Consider the following 22648-nt stretch of genomic DNA (forward strand, 5'->3'; position numbering starts at 1 on the left):
GCACCAAAGCCCCTTCTCTTACCAGCTCCCGTTTCTGCCTGTATTCATTCAAGTCTACCAAACTGTTTTCAGTGTCCTTTTTACTGCATGAGAAACTACTAAACATTTTTCCCCTCTTCAGAATCCACTCCATTTTACCACTGCAAGGATCTTGTCTCCTTTTGCCCCATTTACATGATTGGTTCTGCTCGTTCTTTTACCAATTCTTCCTGGAGTGGAGTCCTGACGTGTTTCATAGCTTCATCCCTTCTAAGTATTATTATACTGCAACAGAGAGATATGTTCAATATTGTTGTGCTGCAACAAGTACATAGCCCAAGAAAGGTCCCTCTCACAGAGAAAAAGGGAGGACCACTGGTGTGTGCCACTGAGGAGCTCAATGCTAAAAAAGGATTATTTCTGTTTTGTTGTTTTTGTCCAGCCATACAACTCATCCCAGGAGCAAATCTCCAAATTCCCCTTCCTCGGTAAGGCTGGGGCACAGCGGGCTCTTATCCTTCCCCTTGCCTTTTCTCCCATGGGTTTTGCATTTCTGGGCCCAGTTTGCAGCTGAGCGGCTGCCAGCCTGCCCCTGCCCCTCTGGCTGTCCTGCAGCCGTACCCTTACGCCTTTCCCTTGGAAAACGGCTCAAAATCTCCTCAGGCTGCAGGACGGTGCCGTCCCTCAGAACTGACCAGCGCAGCCCCCTGCGCTACCACCCCCCCCGTCCTTTGAGCTGTTGGCCCTCAGCCTCCTGTCCCCCACAGCCGGGCAGGCGCCGCACAGAGCACGGGAGACCGCGGTGCTGCCACCGCCCGCCTGCCACCGCCAGCCCCCCGGCCTGCACCGCCGGCTCCCGCCCGCTGCCCTCAGGCTCCTCGCCGCCCTCTCAGGGCACGTGCGCCCCTCCCAGCGCGCATGCGCCGCCGCGTGAGGCAGCCGCGCGGGAAGCGGGGAGCGGCAGGGCTGGCTCCGCCGCCGGCCCGCCGCGGCAAGCACCAACCCCTCATCCCGTGACCATGGCAACCGTCAGCGCTCCCGCCCCGCCCTTCCCCGTCGTCACATCGCCCTAGGAGCCCGGCGGCCGCAAGCCCCGCCTGCCTCCCGCTCGGATTGGGCGCCTGCCCATAGCGCCATCTCGGCATAGCACCGCCGATTGGCCGGATGCCGCTGAGGCACGGGGCGCGCGGTTCCCACAAGGAGGCGGAGGCGGTTGCTCCATTAGCATAGCCCCTCCCCTCGGCGGCCGGCAGGCCCCCCCCCCTCCTCTCCCCCCCCTCCCCAACTGCGCTCGCGGGGTGCTCGCTGTGAGGCGCCGCCGGAGCCCGGGGCGCCGGGCGGGAAACCGGGGCCGGGGCGGGGGGGGGGGGAAGGAGGCAGCGCCGCGTCCTCCCTCCGTGAGGCGGCTGCGGGGGGCAGGTAGAGCAGGTAGAGCATCAGCCGCGCCCGCCCAGGGCGTGAGCCTTCCTCCGCCCGAGCCGCCCGCCTGGGCGCGTCACGGGCGGCCGGGGCGGCCCCCTGGCAGCGCCGTCGCCTCACTCAGGGGCCGTGGAGTCTCCGGCCGCATCGCCGCCGAACGAAGGCGCATCCGTCCCCGCAGCCGAGGCGGGGCTGGGCACGGCGGAGGGGTGACCCCGGGAGGCGGTGGGGAGGGAAGCCGCCGGGCCGCGGCGGGGACCAGCTCCGGCTCCGCGAGCATCGCCTGTGGCGGCGTGCGTTTCCTTAAGGTGCGGTGGGGGAGATCGGCGATTTTTAAGACGACGTTTTATATTGATTTTTGGGGGGCGTTTTTGGAACCTCTCTCTGGGCTCCTGTGGCAGCCCAGCGAGGGGAGGCTTGTCCCTCTACAGGGTTTGGTGGAGCTCCTTGTTTTTTCATTGTGATCTCCCTCCCTTCCATCGCAAAGGAAGTGTTTGCATTTCTGTACGTACATTTATTCGTAACTCGCGCAAAACCCCCTTTTGGGCAGCATCCGTCGACGGGAAAGCTTTGGAGGAAGCAACCAGGAACAGTGACCAGTCACCTCACGATGTGGACCTTTCTGGGTATCGCCTCCTTCATCTACGTGTATAAAAAGTGTGGAGACCTCATGACTTACGCTAATAAGGAGGTGCTACTCTCCGTGTTAGTGTTTTTCTCCCTCGGCTTGCTGCTGTCGTACAGGTACCATTTCAGGGGGCCCAAGCAGCAGCAGCAGCAGCAGCGGAAGAAGACCCAGCTGGGGATGCTCTCTGACGTTCTCTCAACTTTACCACTTGTTGGCTTCTTCTGGGCCAAACCCACCCCAGGATCTCAACAAGTTGAACAGCCCAAATCCAGAAAGGTAGGTTCAATTCAGACATGGCACATGGGGTGCAGTGTCCTCCTGCTGTTCCCTCTGGCCGCTGACCCTCTGCCCTGGTGAGGGAAAGGAGCTAAGAAAGGATTGGAGAGGGTTTGTCTTTAGATGGTGGATGTCTGATTTGTTGTATGTTCTGTTAGTTTTGGATGGCAAAAGAAACAGTGAAACTTATTTAAGTGATAGACCAGGGGGTTTGTAGAGTCAAATCAAATGTAAGTGTTTGAAGAAATATTTGTAGTAAAGGTTTATTAATCTAGCAGAAAAATATCTTCAGTTGCCAGTCTGTTGTAGAGATGAAGGACTGGAGCATCTGTCCTATGAGGAAAGGCTAAGAGAGCTGGGGACCATTCAGCCTGGAGAAGAGAATGCTCAGGAGGATCTCATCAATGTATATAAATACCTGAAGGGAGGGTGCAAAGAGGATGGAGCCAGGCTCTTTTCAGCGATGCCCAGTGACAGGACCAGAGACAATGGGCACAAAGTGAAACACAGGAGGTTTGATCTGAACGTCAGGAAACACTTTTTATTGTGAGGGTCACCAAGCACTGGAACATGTTGCCTGGAGAGGTGGCAGAGTCTCCATCCTTAGAGGTATTCAAAACCCAGGTGGACATGGTCCAGGCCACTCTGCTCTGACCCTGCTTGAACCAAGGGGGCTTTGGACCAGATCACCTCCAGAGGTCCTTTCCAGCCCCACCCATTCTGTGGCTCTGTGATCAGCTTCCTAATATTTATAGATAAATATCATTTGTCTAGACAACTGCAGATAGAGTTATTTGGAAATTATTCCTAAACTATTGCTTGTACAATAGCTACAGGAGCTGTGCTCAAATAGTCTGTTCCGCTGAGCCCAGCTTGAGAGTTGCTGTGAGACAGTGGAGAGAGCTGTAGTTTGTGGCTGTAGCTTAGCTGGAGTCCTGCCATCCAAGACTACCGACTGGACATGCATATTCAGTACATCTGTGGGTCAGCACTCTTTGGCTACTTTCCTGTGTACTTCTGGGCATTTTTGGCTGAGCACTGACCCCTTGCACAAAAGAACTTGAAACTATTTTTGGCCGCAAGTCGAAGGTTCTGGATTTTCTTTTTTTCTGGTAAAGCCTGCCTTTACCCCAACTTCTTCTATTATCTGAATTCAGACAGTTTTGCACTCCCTTCCTGGGTTGTAGATATAAACATGACACCATGCCACTAGAAGTTCTGGTGTCAGTGTTGTTCTGGGCATTTGTTTCTCTGATGCAATCATATTTTTACCACTGTCAGCACTGCAGTGCTGAGGCATTTGTGAAAGAGTGAATTGGACTCAATTCTTCATTCTAGCAGCTGGAGAAATGACTTGCAGGTTTGCAATGGAATTGCCCTTAACAACTTTTTTTCACTTCGAAGTGTATGTGATTAGATTCTCTTGGGAAGGTACTATAACATAGCTGGTCTTCAGGTACCAGTTTGTATGTTAACTGATATGTAATCTGATGTATGTCAATTCTTAGCAGTTTTAAATGTAGGTGAATCGTAATTTTGCCAATACTTTTGACTGTCTGGTGAGTTTTCATTTCAGGACCACTTCTCTGTAACATTTTACAAGTAGCTGCTTCTGCTGACACTTTTCCATGCTGAGTATTACCATAAGCTGTTATTTTGGTAGGTAGGTTCACTTAGAGTAAAATTAAAGAGAAAGAGAAATACATTTTCCAGTGAATCTGATAACTTTTTCATTGCAAAGTGCTAAGGCTTCCATGTGGCAGTCTCACTGGTATGAAGGCATTGGTGGGTTACTTTATAGACCAAGAATATGGGACTGCCTTGGCTTACTGCCTTTTATAGGAACCTGACTTTCAGTCTCTCTGAGACTATGTTAGTGGTTTGTCTTTGATCAACAGGGCAGTTTTAAGCAAGTATCTTGACTTTCTTTGGGCAGTGTTGTTTTTTTCTTTTCTCTGCTTGTTGTGTTTTTGTTGCATTGTAGAGTACAACTGATTTCATTTAGGACAAAACTAAACTGGAAGATGCTCTCCAACTACTGATGCGCTCTCAGTCGCGTGGGTCAAAGTAGAACTAGTCCAAAGTCAGCCCTCTGACAAGGTTATGGTACAGATACATCGACATGTGTAACTTTGTTGGCTTTCTTTTCTAAAGGGTAAAAGAGAAGTAAACTTCCCAGATGTATATCTGACAGAGACTGCTCCAAATGCAATATTATCACCTCAATACAATCCAGAAATTATCATTGTGGGATCAGGCGTCCTTGGTTCTTCCTTGGCCGCAGTGCTCTCGAGGGATGGAAGAAAGGTGACTGTGATAGAGAGGGATCTGAAAGAACCTGACAGGATAGTTGGAGAATTGTTGCAACCTGGAGGTTTTAATGCACTTAAAGAGTTAGGTCTTGAAGGTAAGTGCATTTCAAAATGTAAATATATCTATAAACAACAGTTACTATACTCATGTTTTTAGAAAAAGAATGCCTACAGGGAAAATGAAGAAATACATTATCTATGCTTCATATTTGATTTGAAATTGCTTGTATATTTCCAGTCTGCCATTTTGAAAATATTCATCCTTCAGCGTGTGTGTTTTGATTGAGAAAATTGGACTCTATGTAAAGAAATGCTTTTCATACATAATTAAGCTTTCTTAAAGACTTCTTAAAACTCATCTATTGCCTTATATTTTGCAGATACAGTAGAAGGTATTGATTCACAAACAGTAAATGGTTACATAATTCATGACATGGAGAGCAACTCGGAGGTTGAAATTCCTTATCCAATGTCTGAGGATGGCCGTGTGGCAAGTGGAAGATCTTTTCATCATGGCCAGTTCATCATGGGTCTCCGAAGGGCAGCTATGGCAGAGCCCAAGTGAGTCACCTTGTGAACAGCACAGTTGGGACCCAGAGGTTCAGAAGCACTGTTCCCAGCATCTGTGAGATTCCTTAACCATTTCACTCTGTCCCGGCACATAAGGCTCCAATGAACAAGACTGAGAGAAAGTAACAGCTATAGTTACTCGTTCTGTTTTCTGTAGACATGTTCATGCGTTGTGTATACATCATATGTTACCCTTTGGGACAACTTAGTCTTTAAACTATGGGAATAGAGGCTTTAAATATGAGGCAAGGTACTGGCCCATCCGTGTGAGAGAACAGTTCAAGGGTAAAAGGCTGGTTCTCTTCTGCTGATTCTTGGGTTTGGCATTTTACCAGAAGAAGCGACCTCTTCTCAGTGAGCAAAGCGTAGAAGTTCTTTGGTCAAGAAACGACTGGCAAATCTGGTATCATTTCTTAGAGTCATAGAATGGTTTGGGTTGGAAGGGACCTTTAAAGGTCACCTAGTCCAACCCTCCTGCAGTGAGCAGGGACATATATTTCTTCCACTGATGTTATATGTGATGCCAGAAATCAAGCTTCTTTTACATTTGCATGTTGTTCTGTTTTTTCTGATAACAAGAAGTCAAGCAAAATAACTAGAAAGGAGCACTAAATGGAATTGGCTCTTTCCAGTTATTAAATTCTGTTTTTCAGAATCTTGAAGACACCTCTTCCTAATGAAATAAAAATTAGTGTTTGGTATTCCCTCTTTAACTGATTTCTTTCTTTTATACAAGAGATGAGAAGGAAACTTTTCTTGAAACAGAATAGATTCTAGGTGCTGTTTTCTGTGGGGCGTTTTTTTGGTTTGTCTTTTTTTTCCCCTAAATAATGCTTTGAAGGGAAGCTTGGCATTACCATCTTTTTACCTTACATGTCTATTCTGAACTGGAAAATTGCTTTCTCCTATCGTATCTGTTATATCATATAAACTACTAAAAGTAGCACTAAAAGATAGCAGCTCTGTAGTACAGTTAAAATTAGTGACAACCGTGTTTACTAACTATAAAAGCTAAAGCCTTCTTGTTGAGGCTTTGAGTTCAGTGAAATCTGGGCACCTGTTTGCTCAACTTATGGGGCAAACTCCAGTAGCTGTACACAGTCTTTGAAGCAGAAACTTACAAAAGCTAATGTTTGAGACTTGAATTCAATTCTTTCCCTTTTTCCACACTGTCTTTAATGTTCATGTTGTGTAGGTTTGCTTTTCATTTTAATTGTAGCACAGAAAACTGCATGTTAAATTAAGGTGCGGGAGAGATCAAGAACTCTTCATAGTGCCATGAGGCTTTGTTTTTCATCTGAAAGCTTGTGAAAATATAGGGGATAATTATTACTGATTAATATATCCTCTTTAAAAGTACTAGTCAATATGAATTTATTTCAGATGAGTAAAATTAATTTTGCAGAGGAAAGAGGTAGGGCATCATTAGTTAATTATTTTTATAGTGGGTGAGAACCAGAAAAAGAAGTGAGCACTACTTAGGTAACTGAAATGACAACTATAAAAGAAATTTAAAGCCAATAGGGTCCACAGAACTCTGATTCACCTGCTATTAACCTGACATGTTGCTGCACTCCCTTGCTGTTGAAGTTTCTGTTAGTGTGCTTATGCATAACCATTCAGATTTTGATACAGCCAACCTGCCTGTTGCTTGGTAAATTAAGCCAGTCACGATCTGCTCTGAAATTTCTGTGCTGGCTGACATGTCGAAAAGACATGAATTCAATTGCTCATGTTCCCTCTGAGAGGCTAAAATACCAAACTGTTTTATTCTCACCTGGACCTTTAGCTCATTTTTCCAAGTTGTGGAATTCCATCTGGATATGAAAATATTTGTGAGGGGGAGAGAGTGTCCATTTCAAGCTGCTAAGTCTGAACTGCTGGGATCAGATTTAAGAGCTCAGACACAACAAGGAAGTTTAAAGAACAGAGATATAATTTGTGAACCCCAAATAGCTCTGGTTGGGTGGTAGAAGTAAGGGATGCTCAGTTCAAACTCCAAATGTAAGCATTAGCAGAACTTTAAAATCATAAATAGCAAAAAAAAAAAAAAAAAAAGTTGTATCCTGAATTCCTGAGGTGAAGAGCTAGATGTATCTGTCCTAAACAGGTTAGATTATTTTAGACTACTCTGAGAATTAGGTGCTTCACTTTTATCTAGTATATATGTTAAGTGCCAAAGTGCTACGTTGGATCTTGCTCCTAAATTCTGCTTGGAGTTAGGTTTCACTCGTGCTGTCAGCGTTTCCCACCATTTAGCAGGGATGACTCAGTCAGCTGCCTCATTTCTGACCATTATTAAGTGTCAGACTCCTCTCTGCATCTCTCACATGGCCATGGAGCACCTGAAGCACAACTGGGCATTCTGCTAAGTGGTAGGGTGTTCAAGATAAGCACTACGGTTTTAGAATATTCTCAGGTTATCAAATCAAATGGTAGCGTTGAACTGAAATTAATGACAAGCACTTTTTGACATTTAATGTGGCTTCTGAAAGTGGTTTAGAACACATCTTTGTCTGTAAAATTTAAACAAAGTGTGTTGGCAGAGACAAGATTAGTGAAAATCTGGTTTTCCTTCTGTGTCTCATGTCTTGAAATGTTGGCATCATCAATCCTCTTCCATTATGTTCTAACCGCTCTATTTTATTTCAGTGCAAAATTCATTGAGGGGACTGTGTTACAGTTGCTTGAGGAAGATGACTGTGTCGTGGGTGTTCAGTACAGGGACAAAGAAACTGGAGACACTAAGGTAAGACGGTTTTCTGTTATGATCTTTGTTAAACTATTGAGAAAACCAAGGGTTGGTTTATATAAATATATATATACACACACACACATAATTTTTTTAAAAAAACTCTATTTTGGAGCACTAGTACAGATAATGCAGTTATCAAGAAAGTGAAAGCCATAATAAAGGGAGGTTACTTTCTAGTGGATACAGTCCTGGCATATGGGAATTCTTGTTATAACTTCTTGGTTATAACTGGAGAATTCAGTTCATTATTAATTTCAATATTCATATGTCTGGAGTTTAAAATCTCCAAAATAATAAAATATTAAGATTTATGCTTTGCCTGTGTGTAATGGTCTACATTTCCACATATACTTCCACTATCGACTGAGGTGTCTGAAAATAAGAAGATAGGTACCTATTCATAGAGATAGCTCTGTCCAGTCATTTCTTGGATCACAGAAAGAGAGTTCTGGCCTATTTTAATTGAATCACTGATTTGATTAATGTTCTTTGCCTCAACTAATGCTAAACTGCTGGCTAAATGCTGTGAAACTGTGTGAACTTACAATAATAAGTTTAGGAAAGACCAGCCTAGGTAGAACCTATGTGCTGAAGTTCTGGACATACTGCCTATTCTCTAGAAAAGCCAAATTTGTAATCTCCTTCTTTGTTGACTTTAAAATTCATTTGCTACCTAAAGTTACAGAGCCATTGTGTTCAGATGTGCTCTGATGGGGAAGACAGGAATCTCCTGCCTACACACTGCTTCTCTCCATACAAGATTGATAAAGTTCCTGAGTAGTTGGAAGATCCTGCTCTGAGCATTACTAACAAACAAAATCTCTCATCTTTAGGTCATTTAGAAATGGAAATGGTGGTATAAAACCATAGGTAAGAGAGCCTTTTAAAAGTAGTTGCCCAAGATGTAGGAGTGCTAGCTGGTTTTAGACCCACCTCAGGCAAATGGCATTTCAGCCCATGTGATGGCGAAGTGGTCTAAGTAGGAACCTGTAAGAGAGCTGAGTGGAGACATCCTTGACCCCTCTTGAGGTTAGCTGGAGGAAAGGGGAGTTCCAAGTCCTGTTCCTTGGTCTGTCTTACATGTCATGTAAAATGAATAAAAACATATTAGGAAATCCACTCTAATAGAATAAGCCATTGAATCCCACATGGGTACTGGAAAGATGGGGAATTTGGAGAGGAGAAGGTTTTTTGGGAGGGGGGTGGTTTCCTCCCCCCCCCCCCCAAGTCCAATTGACTTTATCATCCAGCAATACAGAAGGTTTGTTTTGTTTTGTTTTGTATTGTTTGGGGCGTGGAGGGGCATAGTGCATATTTTGCTTTGAGATTTGTTTTTAAGCTTTACATATTTGTGGATGTTGTTGTTGTAATTTTAAGTGTGACTTATTTGACCAGCAGTAGGGTGACCAGTGTTTTAGCTTGCATCTTTCCTGAGAGCATGGATGTTGTTCTTAAGGCTTTGAGTTCCCTATCTGTATAATGGGGATAAGCAAATTCATGTTTTGCTCTGAATGCTGAAGCTCTGTGGCTGGAAAGAGCTGTTTCATTTGCTGGCCTAGATCTCCTTTTATTTTAGAAATCTAGTGTAAGAAATTTCCACTAAACATTTCTTGTAACTGTGTTTCCCTGCCTGTGACTTTTTACAACTGGGAAACTACTTCGGGAAAAAAACCCCAAAGCCAAAACCAAGGCCTGTTTACATTCCTTAGCCTGCTTTCATAGAGAAAGGAGGCTGATCTATGTTGTGTATCTGTGTTTTTCTGTTCTCTCCATCCCTCTTGTCTACCACATTACCTTTGAGATTTTTATTCTCTTAAATGAGGTTCAAATTAGCCAGTATGCTAAAAGTGAACATATTAAATTTATCAAAACCGGGCAACTGAATAGAGTAAAGGTCTTAGTATGTTGACTGTGGAAAAATTGTAGCATGAATGTTCAGATCATTAGACACCAGGGAACCCATATGGGCAGGTGACTTTGCTCTAATTGCAGGAATAATTAGAGCTTGCAATCATCTGAGACAGGAATCCATAGGAAAGAAGTTTCATTATCTCTAGTCAGGAGCTCATTTCTAAAAGCTCAGACACCACAAACGTATATTATTTTATTTAGCTCTACTCTCGTGTGATTTTGTCCAACTTCCCTTCACACAGCAAAAGATGTAAGGATTGTGTGACACAAGTGACTGAGTCCATTCCTATGCGCACAAGAGCTGTTCATAGAGGAACCCATTCACATACTGGCTCACCAGATGCTTCCATCCAATAATAAAATATTTTCCAGGAGTACTAATGAAACACAGCGTGCTTTTTTTGCTTTGTTACTTACATCCTAAAAGCTTAAAAGGAAAACTGTTTCCATGCCAAATGTATGAGATTATTGAAGGCCAAGGACTAATGCTCGATATAAATTTATAGTCATTTGCAGTTAAATCATTGAATACACTGACATTGACAAAGCTGTAGGTAGAAGGAAACATCTGCCTCTAAATGCTTTCTAGTATAATAATGTTATATTACTATAACAGTAAAATGCTTAAAAATACATTTTAGTAATCAGAATAATTTGCTTATGTTAGAGAACAATGTATGTGTTACAACATTAGGAATTTGTGCATACGTTCAGGCTGAACCTAATCAGTTTACTCAGATTTTATTTTTTATTTTATCTATAGACACTATTTGTTCTTATAGTTCCTAAGTATACTAGGAACTGCTCAGGGTTCACTGCTTGGTCTTTTAAAGAAGATCTTGGTATACTTACTCATTTCAGTTTGTTACACTTTGGTTTGTTTTTGTTTAGTTGCTTATGCATGGTTCTTTAATTTAAAATTTCTTCTTTGTTTTCTTTTTTCTCCTAAAGAGTATTATAGATTGAAGGGAGCAATTACTCTACTTTCTTGTCTTTTTTTTATCTAAGTTCCTACACGGTCCCTGTAACTATGTTATCTGAATGCATGTCTGAAAAAGCTGGAGTATATCGTTAGGTCAACTTTTAGAGGAAATAGAGTTAAATATGAATATGAGGAAGGCAAAAAATACTGTATTTCTTAATATGCATATTATAAATATGGTCTGTGATCCTCTTATATGTTTATTGTTTTGTAGAACATCTAACATACAATTGAAAATGAGAGCTTGGGAGTTGTTTCCCACTGTTCTAAAGTAAAATTGAAAATGTCATCTTTTTTATTTTTTCTTTATGTTGCAGGAACTTCATGCACCACTTACTGTTGTAGCTGATGGACTTTTCTCCAAGTTTAGAAAAAACTTGGTCTCCAACAAAGTTACTGTTTCATCCCATTTTGTTGGTTGCATTTTGAAGGTAACTTTTATGTATAATACTATGTATGCCAGTACGCTACCACTTCTTAATGTGGGTCTGAATTTCACCAAATGTGTTGTTGTTCATTATCTTTTCCAACAGAATCAGTTAGAACTATACTTTTAGATATTTATGCAGCTGTTCTATCAGTTTCTGTGTCCTTTTGAGGAGTGCTTGGAATTTTTGGTCTATGTTTTTAACTCTTAAATTATTGATGCATACTCCATCCCAGCTCTAGGATAGCTGAACTTGCTATGTCAGACTTAACATATTTGGTAAAGTTACAGGTCAGATTTTCAACTCTTTAAACACTTTTAAGTAACTGTGAGCCAGGTTTGGATTTGTGGTTTGTTTGGGTTTTTTTAAGTGGATATTTTTGTTAAAAATTAGATTTCTGGTTTAAGTGTGGAGTTCAGTGTTAATCTTAAGCATATAGCTGAACAAGGGAGGGTTTAAAAAAAACTAGATTAGGATTCAACATAGCTAATTTAAACCAAGCACTGGACTCAGGAGGCCAGTTCATAGGAAATAATTTTTCTCTTTTTTTTTTTTTTAAGAAAAAAAGTTTCAGCATTTCATATAAGGTAGTGCTATGTGTGCTATTAGTGCTGTATTTTATATAGCACTAATCTCTGGATTAGAAGTAGGCACTATTGTAAAGCTGGAACTCAATCTGTAAAATTGTTTCCCTGGATATAGGTTCTTTGACTGGTTTGTGTTAAGATATCAGTAGCTAAGATGGTGACACCATTTTTTCACAATACTTACGGCACTTGTTCAGGGAGCGGAAATCTTGAGTTTTAGATTATCCCAGGAGCTGCGGGTCAAACCACGTACGTTTTATACTCCAGAAGAATACTGTGATGGGTTAACCCTGGCTGGATGCCAGGTGCCCACCAGAGCTGTTCTATCACTCCCCCTCCTTCTCAGCTGGACAGGGGAGAGAAAATATAACAAAGAGCTTGTGGGTCGAGATAAGGACAGGAGAGATCACTCACCAATTACCGTCACGGGCAAAACAGACTCAGTTTGGGGAAAATTAACTTGATTTATTACAAATCAACCGGAGTAGGGTAATGAGAAATAAAACCAAATCTCAAAACACCTTCCCTCCACCCCTCCCTTCTTCCCGGGCACAACTTCACTCCTGGATTCTCTACCAACCCCCCAGCAGCACAGGGGGACGGGGATGGGGTTTACGGTCAGTTCATCACACGTTATTTTCTGCCACTTCATCCTCCTCAGGGGGAGGACTCATCACACACTCTTCCCCTGCTCCAACGTGGGGTCCCACCCACGGGAGACAGTCCTCCATAAACTTCTCCAACGTGGGTCCTTCCCACGGGCTGCAGTTCTTCACGAACTGCTCCAGCATGGGTCCTTTCCACAGTGTGCAGTCCTTCAGGCACAGACTGCTCCAGCGTGGGCCCCCCACGGGGTCACAAGTCCTGCCAGAAAACCTGCTCCGTGGGCTCCTCTCTCCACAGATCCGCAGGTCCTGCCAGGAGCCTGCTCCAGCGCGGGGTTCCCACGGGGTCACAGCCTCCTTCGGGAATCCACCTGCTCCGGCGTGGGGTCCTCCACGGGCTGCAGGTGGATATCTGCTCCACCGTGGACCTCCATGGACTGCAGGGGGACAGCCTGCCTCACCACGGTCTTCCCCACGGGCTGCAGGGGAATCTCTGCTCCGACGCCTGGAGCATCTCCTCCCCCTCCTTCTTCACTGACCTTGGTGTCCGCAGGGTTGTTTCTCTTACATGTTCTCACTCCTCTCTCCGGCTGCCGAATACCGCCGTCCCAACTTTTTTTCCTTCTTAAAAATGTTATCACAGAGGCGTTACCACTATCACTGATTGGCTCGGCCTTGGCCGGCGGTGGGTCCGTCTTAGAGCCGGCTGGTATGGGCTCTCTCGAACACAGGGGAAGCTTCCAGCAGCTTCTTACAGAAGCCACCCCTGTAACCCCCCCCGCTACCAAAACCTTGCCACACAAAACCAATACAAATACCCAAACTATGCTCCTGCCTGAAGGTGGGGTACCTTGTAACCAGGTACATATATACCTTCAGGACCTATAAACTTCAGGAGAGAAAACGGGTGTCCTGGTTTCAGCTGGGATAGAGTTAATTGTCTTCCTAGTAACTGGTACCATGCTATGTTTTGAGTTCAGTATGCGAAGAATGTTGATAACACACTGATGTTTTCAGTTGTTGCTAAGTAGTGTTTAGTCTAAAGTCAAGGATTTTTCAGCTTCTGATGCCCAGCCAGCGAGAAAGCTGGAGGGGCACAAGAATTTGGCACAGGACAGAGCCAGGGCAGCTGACCCAAAGTGGCCAACAGGGTGTTCCATACCATGTGACGTCACATCTAGTATAGAAACTGGGGGGGAGTGGGGGCGGGGGATTGCTGCTCGGGGACTAACTGGGCGTCGATCGGCAGGTGGTGAGCAATTGCACTGCACATCATTTGTACATTCCAATTCTTTTATTATTACTGTCCTTATTTTATTAGTGTTATCATTATCGTTATTAGTTTCTTCTTTTCTGTTCTATTAAACCGTTCTTATCTCAACCCATGAGTTTTACTTTTTTTCCTGATTTTCTCCCCCATCCCACTGGGTGGGGGGGGAGTGAGTGAGCGGCTGTGTGGTGCTTGGTTGCTGACTGGGGTTAAACCATGACAGTGGGAATCTAGGTTAGTAGCTGAGTGGTTGGAGAACCCAGGTAGAAATCCTGGCTGAGTCTTTCCCTCTGTGGCTGCTGCATTAGCTATTGCACTAACAGCAAAAACAATTATGGGAGAAGGAACCAAAACTACAGAATTTTCACTGGACTGGGAACACTGACTTGGAGGAATTTCAGTGCTTTTTGGGTCCCTAACCCAGTTACCACTGCCCAAGTGCCTCCTGTTTCTCTACTTTTGGAAACTTAAGACCTAGTTAGATAGGACCTTACGATTCTTCCTCAGTTGGTATCTCCATGTAGTTATATACAGACTAGTGTATTTCTTTCCCTCCCACCACTTTCTTTATGAAAAGAAAACAAAATTATCTTACTGAAAGCTATTACATTGATTACATAACAGGTTTTCAATGGCATGTATTAAATATTCAAATGAAATGTGTAACAACATATATTCTAGCAAATATTAAAATGTATTGCCAGCAGGATTGTAACTACACTGAAGTTCAGAACTTTCTTTTTGAAAACACTTCTCTTGTTCATTGAAAGAGAAAAATAACACAAACTTAATATGAGATGGGAATTTATTTCAAAGTATTGCAGAAAATGATTTTGTATATTTGAAGTTTAATATCCTTTCATCGATCAGTCTCAATCTTTCTCCCCCTTCTTTTCTTTTTAAGGATGCACCACAGTTTAAAGCTAATTATGCTGAACTTGTTTTAGCTAAAACTAGTCCAGTGCTAATCTATCAGATTTCTTCAACTGAGACTCGGGTCCTTGTTGATATTCGAGGGGAAATGCCAAAAAATTTAAAAGAATACATGATTGAAAATGTTCATCCACAACTACCTGGTAAGTCTAGAAAGATTTCTATCATAATTGTCACAATTAAATGTGCCAAAAAAGGCACATTTCATTGAATCCATTGAACTGTGTGGGCTTTTTCCATGTGCAGAGTTACTGTTTCAGTAACCATTCACCTTTCTTTGATTCCACATCACATAGCAGTTTGTTCAGCTCACATCTGTGAGGTTAGCAATTCAGAAGGATTATAGATATAAGAAGAGGTTAAAATGGGTTGTGTGCAAATTATTTTAGACTCTAAGTAGTGTAACTAAAATACTTCGTTATTGCAGATCACTTAAAGGAACCATTCTTAATAGCAGTTCAGAATGATCGTTTAAGGACTATGCCAGCCAGCTTCTTGCCTCCTTCAGCTGTAAACAAAAAAGGTGTGTATTATGAAATAAAAGGAGGGAAAAAGGCATTATAAACTTCTTCTGGGACTTAGGGCTTTATTGTCATAGATGTATATTTGTTGTTCAATGCAACTGTCTCATAATTCTTCTATGAAAAATAATATTTTGAAAATGTGTACCTTGGGCATAGTTTAACTAGAATGTTTATATTGACACCGGACTTCAAATCAGTGCCTGTTTTATTTTTAAGTTTAAATCACTCAGTTGCTCAAGCTTATACAAGTGTAGTCTTTTTAGGGAAAACTTGATCAACAAAGGAAAGAAATTACTTTAAAAAGTGTGTGTGTGTATGTTTGTGTTCTTTGATGCACACACATGCCTATAGGGGAAAGAAATATTTTGACCTTGATCATCTTAAAACCTTTTTAAGCCTCTTAATTTAAAGACATCCTTTGGTTTTTTTTTTCACTTTCTTTTTTCTGTTTAAATTTCTAGTTGTCAGTCATCTTATTTTCTGGTGGGAATGAATTCTTAGTAGTTTGACTTTTAAAAAAAGAGACAGTTTGAGTTCTAAGATTATGTAATGGTCATGCAGTATCCCTTTAATTTTTCTCTTCTACCTAGGTGTTCTTCTTTTAGGTGATGCATATAATATAAGACACCCTCTAACTGGTGGAGGAATGAGTGTTATTTTAAACGATGTTAAAATATGGAGAAGTTTGCTCCAGGATATTCCAGACCTTTATGAAGATTCTGATGTTCTTAAGGTGCAGCTTTATTTTGGACTTATTTTAGGCAGCTTTTGCCGCAATTTAATGACACACTTTTAAGATTATGCAACTCAGGGACATGTAAATTATTAATGAGTGTGGTGGGTTGACCCTGGCTGGATGCCAGGTGCCCACCAAAGCCGTTCTATCACACTCCCCCCCCCCCCCCCCCCATCCCCTCAGCTGGACAGGAGAGAGAAAATATAACAAAGGGCTCGTGGGTCGAGATAAGGACAGGAGAGATCACTCACCAGTTACCGTCACAGGCAAAACAGACTCAACTTGGGAAAATTAACTCAATTTATTACCAATCAACCAGAGTAGGGTAAGGAGAAATAAAACCAAATCTCAAAACACCTTCCCTCCACCCCTCCCTTCTTCCAGGGCACAACTTCACTCCCGGATTCTCTACCTACCCCCCCAGTGGCACAGGGGGACGGGGATGGGGTTTACGGTCAGTTCATCACACATTATCTCTGCCACTTCATCCTCCTCAGGGGCAGGACTCATCACACTCTTCCCCTGCTCCAACGTGGGGTCCCTCCCACGGGAGACAGTCCTCCACAAACTTCTCCAATGTGGGTCCTTCCCACGGGCTGCAGTTCTTCACGAACTGTTCCAGCGTGGGTCCCTTCCATGGGGTGCAGTCCTTCAGGAGCACACTGCTCCAGCGTGGGTCCCCCATGGGGTCACAAGTCCTGCCAGAAAACCTGCTCCGTGGGCTCCTCTCTCCATGGGGCCAGGGGTCCTGACAGGGACCTGCTCCAGTGCAGGCTTCCCACGGGGTCACAGCCTCCTTCGGGAACGTACCTGCTCCGGCGTGGGGTCCTCCCTGGGCTGCAGGTGGATATCTGCTCCACCGTGGACCTCCCTGGGCTGCAGGAGGACAGCCTGCCTCACCATGGTCTTCCCCACGGGTTGCAGGGGAATCTCTGCTCCAGTGCCTGGAGCATCTCCTCCCCCTCCTTCTTCACTGGCCTGGGTGTCTGCAGGGTTTTTTTCTTACATGTTCTCACTCCTCTCTCCGGCTGCCATTTCTGTGTGCCCTGCAACTTTTTTTCCTTCTTAAATGTGTTATTTCAGAGGTGTTACCACTATTGCTGATTGGCTCGGCCTTGGCCAGTGGCAGGTCCATCTTAGAGCCGGCTGGTATTGGCTCTGTTGGACATAGGGGAAGCTTCCAGCAGCTTTTCACTGAAGCCACCCCTGTAACCCCCCCTGCTACCAAAACCTTACCACACAAAGCCAGTACAGTGAGGCACAGCAGTTTTCAAAGCTTTGGATAGATAAATCATGCATTAGGCATTCACCAGTACGTGGAACTGTGATTTGTGAGTCTTATAGCTGTGTGGCAAAAGGCAGATTCAAAACTGTGCTTAATGACCTGTCGTGCTTTGCTTAAGGAGACTGGTGTGCTGTGTCTAGTCAGCATGCTTTGCTAGTATAACCTGATATTCCCATATTAGCAGTGTATTTGTAACATAGATTGATTTTAAATGGGGTGGGGTTGGACCATTACACTTGTATGAGTGGTACTTAGAGAATAATGAGCATGTGTACCAAGTTTTTCAAGAAGCATCTCAATGCTCCCCTAGCCTCCTGACTGCTGCATTAATCTTACAGTAGTAAGTTAGAAGACATCCTTTCCTAGGAATCAGCACCATTGGTGTTGATGCTAGGCTTATTTTTTCAGTGAGATTTAGACCCAAAATTCTGATGACTAGATAAGATTTCTTATTTATCTGTTTACAGCTTTTAATTGAGTTAGGCATATTGTCTTGGCTAAATTACAGCTAGAATAATTATAGACTACAAGTAAATGATTCAAAAAGTGTATTTGAAAATTGAGAAGCACTTAGAGGGACCCTGAATGTCAGGACAATACAGGACTTACCTGATGAAATGCAGATGCTCACATCTCAGCTAGTCACCTCAGACTTTCAGTTGTTTCCTACTTAGTCTCAGTCAACAAAGAGAACTAGGTGAGTGTTATCCTCCAAGTTTCTGACCTACCCCAGCCACCTACTGTAGAATGAGATGAAGCACACCCTGGAACTACCTTTTTTTTCTATATTTAGTGTAAGAGGAGTCTAGATAACTGGTTCAACAAGTTTCCAAAATTCTGTAATGACCTAGCTTGGAACCGATCTAGCATATCACTAAATCCACTCCACATTTTTACATGAGTATGATGACTCTTACCACCTCTTTGGGAATCTTTTGAATGCTCTTCTGTATTTACTGACGGAAATACTTTTTTTTCCCCCTCTTTCAGGCAAAAAGAACATTTTACTGGTCAAGAAAAAAATCTCATTCTTTTGTAGTGAATGTTCTTGCCCAGGCACTTTATGAACTCTTTGCTGCCACAGATGGTAAATATATTTTAAAGATAACTTCTGACTAATTACATCTCGGTAAATAAATATGCCTGGGGAGGGGATGTGTATGCGTATGAGCATATGTCCATGTGTTTGTGTGTATATATGTATATATATGTGTGTGTATATATATTAAGAATATGTCAGTCAAAGGATTTTAATGAGTTAGCTTATGTTCTCTGCCTAGTTGTTTAGTTGTAGTGTTAGGTAAACTGAGTTTTAGCAACGTGAAGGCAAGCCTGGAGTTAGTATTAAAAAACCAAAACCAAAGAAAAACCCCACAAATAAAGAAAAAAACAGAAAACACTTGTTCTTGTGTCAGTTAATTCAAGAATATGTAAATATTCCATAAGACTATCCTTTACTTAAAACTAGCTCAAAATCCAGCTGAATTTAACAGAACAACAGCTACCAAAGTCCTGGATTTAATATCACTGTTATGTATGCTGAAAAAGTTTTTGGTATGTGTTGAATATATTTGTTGAGTCATTTTAATTCACTTTGTAGATTCCTTGCACCAGCTAAAGAAAGCCTGTTTCCATTACTTCAGACTTGGTGGAAAATGCGTCTCGGGTCCTGTTGGATTGCTATCTGTGTAAGTTCAGTGCGCTGGTAATAGTTAATGTGAACCGGGTCGAGCATTGATGAATCTCTGTGAGGATCTGCATTGTTCCCTATCAGTCAGCTCTGCACAGGGAGAACGGTCTACATAAGCCTATATTTTCAGGATTATACTAAAGGTTGGAGTTTTATTAGAAGCTATGTCTTTAAATGCTGACTCTTTTTTTTTTTTTTTTCCTTTGTAAAAAATATCACTAAAAGCTGGAGAGAAGTTAATGTAGGTGGCATGGGAGTTTGAATGAGGTCGAGGGGTCCAGACTAGCAGAGGAGCTGGTGGAGACATTTCATGCTTGACAAGTTGAGAATAATGAAGGATGAGGTCTCCCATAAAAGAGCATAAGGAACTGGGAAGTTTGTAACTATCAAGGTGTTTTGAATGACCCCTCAGAAACTAGTGAATGCACAATAAATCATACTACTTTGAACATGTGAGAATGTGTGCATTTATCCTTCTCCCTTTTTGGAATGAGAGCTAAAACTGATAGAGCCTGTTGAAAATAATGCCCTGGGGGTTGATAAAGGCAGACACAGAGTACTGGAAATGAACAGAAAGCAGCACTGTAGAAGGGAATACAGAGTGTGTAGCAGCTCTGAGACAAGCGAGTTAGTATTTTTTAGTTGAGATGGCAGGACCAGAGCTGCCTAAATCAGAAGGGGGTGTGTAATCTTGAGTGGAGATCTCTAGTTGTAAAATGAAAATCTCTCAGTGCTTTCTGATTCCCTTTATTTACATGTTGTATCTATTTATTTTTAATACAGGTTATCTCCTAAACCAATGATACTGATTGGCCACTTCTTTGCTGTGGCATTATACGCTGTTTATTTTTGCTTTAAGACCGAATCCTGGATCACCACGCCTCGAGCATTTTTCAGTAGTGGAGCTATTCTTTACCGGAGTTGCTCTATAATATTTCCACTTATTTACTCTGAAATGAAGTATTTAGTCTATTAAAATCCAGGGGGAAATGACTGGAGGAAGAAAACATGAAAATCACGATGCCTTCAAAATCTTTGGACATGTACTATTTAATATTGTGTTTTCTTCTCTTCGAAATGCGATTTCCTTGATAAGGATTTGACTTAATTTTGGTTTTGTGGTTATATACATATATATTATATGTAAATTTTCTTTTCTTTAAAATTAAAGTTCAAAAAGGAGTTAGCTGTTTACAAGGACTATAATTAAGTGTTGACATGTGGTAGATAATTGCCAGTTTTGTCAGAATTTCATTCCTTGCTTTATCCATTGCCAAGTGCTCCACTAATATTAATAAACTGAAAAGTGAAAACTGTAAATCATAGGCTGCTATTATCCTTCATGCTTTTTTCTGTTCAGTAGTTCCATGGACTGTTTCTTTATTACTGTGAAATAGTAACATTCTTGATTTGGGTTATTTCATTAGGATTTGCCTCTGTTCTTTTTCAGTTGCAGCTAAGATACTAGTCTACTGACACTTAAAAGGACACTGTAAAGGATTTCAGATCTTGAAGTGCCACCAGGTCTTTAACTTCAGTCACTGTTGCAAGTGCCATGTTGCTCTTCTGAAATCATTCTTTGCACCAGAATTCATTTAAACAAGTAATAATCAAACCATAGTTATGTTGGCTACTGCATTGCACTCGGGTACTGAAAGCACATGTTTTTGAAACTTTCTTCCTATCTCACTTCCTTTTAAAAACTTAGGAGTTTTGTTTTGGTTCACTTGGGGTGTGTGCAATTGAAGTTTAACGCTGCCACAAACTGAAGCACAGCAACAAACCACATCCACTGAAACAAATTTAGTCCAGGCTACTTCCAGCAGACAGTAAAGTAATCCTTAGTACTACTTCTTAAAATTCATAAGTACCACAAAAGTGTCCTTTTAATACTTGGAGTATGTTTCTTTTCCTGTAGAAATTACTGCATGCCACTAAAGAGTTCCTGTCTTTTACTGTTGGTCACTCTTCCTCTCAATGTTATCTTTATCAATATGCTTTCCTTTGTTCTTGTGTATTTTCATTTTTCCTTACCTTTCTTATGATTGCTTTGTGTATTGCTGTATGGCTCTCCTATTTTGGCTTGCCTAAACAATCAGTTGCATCAGTGCAGCCAACAGGTTAAAGAGAAGTAACAGATGACCTTTTTCTCTACTGGTGAAACTTTGGCTATATCTTTTGAAAATACAGATTGCGTAAGCTGTACATAAACATACATTTTATGTTGGACTGTGAAAAAAATCTGTGGAGAGGCTTTTTTAGCATTTTATTTGGCAGGTATTTCAAATGACCTGTTCTTTTCCAGGAGCAAAAGTATGTATATTTTTCTAACCATATCACTTTTGATACCCTCTTGAAATTACATGCATCATGAATATGTCTATGTTTAAACTTTAGGGTAAAGTACTAATATTTTCAAAAATCATTATATATAGTAACTAAATGATACCCCTTTAAGGGTATACAAAGTTTGCAGAATTTATACAAGTGTTTTCAAAATTTGTGACAATTTTGAAAATGTTGATTAATTTTACATTTTCTATTTTTTTATATTATTTGCAGTCAGTCTCTTTAAAGTCAAGGATAAACAATCCTGAGCCAAATAAGCATCCTCAGCTAACTTAAATAAAAAGTTATGATATCCATAGATTTTTTTTGTTGTGTATCTCTGGTTAATGCATTTTGTTAGGTCCTGATTTGTCAGGAAATACCAGTGTGCTTAAACTTACATATGTGTTTAAGCACTTTTTTCTGTTCTTTTCTTGAACTCAGTGCCTGGTTAAGTGTCTTGATGATCGGGGTAATGATCACTTGCTGGAAATTACTGTGGGGGAGAGAAAAATCTTGCATGTACGTGTAAGGAAGAGCAACCTGAAAATATGACTCATGAAATGGTTACGTGCCTTGTCCTCAGGACAAGATGAAGGACTTACTGGGAAGTATCGAACAAAGTGGGATCATTTGGACACAGGGCAGCACAGGGTGTGGGCTTTGAACTGAAATTACTGGTGAGTTGGTCTTGGGTAGTGTCTGACAGCATTGGCTGGGCTCCGGCTCCAGCTGGTCAGTAGCACGCAGCAGTGCTTTGCCCTGGTGAAGAAAAGTCACAGGGCAGAATTTCAAGCTGTGTTCCGTAGTCCCTGGCTGTGGTGTTTTTCTCAGGGACACGGAGGTTGGGGGGTGTGGGGGGGAAGTAATGAAAGAAGCAGTTCTTGAGCCAAACAAGAGTAAGAAGAGTAAAGCTGGCAGTGAGTGGGCAATGTCTATAGGTAAAATGGAATCTAACATTGCTAGCCAAAGTATGCAGCAGACAGTCTGTAAGAGTCCTGGTTTTCATTTTCTACACCTGTATGCAGCAAAGGGAAGTGATACGCCAGGGAAGATGTGTCAGGCGTGATGCAGAATCTGAGAGGAACACAGTGCACACGCAGACAACTCACAAGTTGCATCAAATATATATCTGCAAACTCTAAAGAGGTTAGTTCTAAGGATTTTCACATGGCAAAACTTAGTACCATCCTGTACCCTTAGCAGTGCACTCTGATAAGTGTTGCAGGCACGAGACACACATCGTGTATATGTGGTTATCCCTGTATTCAGGACCAGCGACAGCTACAGCTGAGATAGCAGAAGGAACAAGAGCAGCGGCAATACACAGTGATGAGATTGTAGCTCGTACATGGTGCAGGAGTATGAAAACTTGCTAGTGGTGGGGAGGAAAGAGGAAAGGGTAGTCGTCTTCTCTGCTAGCCTGGAGG

General features: G+C 42.3%; 1 protein-coding gene across 2 annotated transcripts; it reads left to right on the plus strand.

The window, feature by feature from the left end:
* Positions 1-1333: 1333 nt before the first annotated feature.
* On the plus strand, positions 1334-20210 carry SQLE (squalene epoxidase). 2 transcript variants are annotated; one of them, XM_052787297.1, is made up of 12 exons: positions 1334-1706; positions 1830-2302; positions 4457-4709; positions 4995-5175; positions 7837-7933; positions 11150-11263; positions 14627-14798; positions 15083-15178; positions 15770-15912; positions 18191-18287; positions 18801-18888; positions 19674-20210. In XM_052787297.1, exons 2-12 carry the CDS (start codon positions 2009-2011, stop codon positions 19864-19866), a joined length of 1728 nt encoding a protein of 575 aa, XP_052643257.1. In that variant the 5' UTR covers positions 1334-1706; positions 1830-2008; the 3' UTR covers positions 19867-20210. The 2 variants fall into 2 exon arrangements, with proteins under 2 accessions (XP_052643257.1, XP_052643256.1); XM_052787296.1 differs by having other exon boundaries at positions 1334-2302.
* The last annotated feature ends 2438 nt before the right edge of the window (positions 20211-22648 follow it).

Source organism: Harpia harpyja, chromosome 5 (assembly GCF_026419915.1).
Source record: "Harpia harpyja isolate bHarHar1 chromosome 5, bHarHar1 primary haplotype, whole genome shotgun sequence".
In the NCBI taxonomy this organism is placed as follows: Eukaryota; Metazoa; Chordata; class Aves; order Accipitriformes; family Accipitridae; genus Harpia; species Harpia harpyja.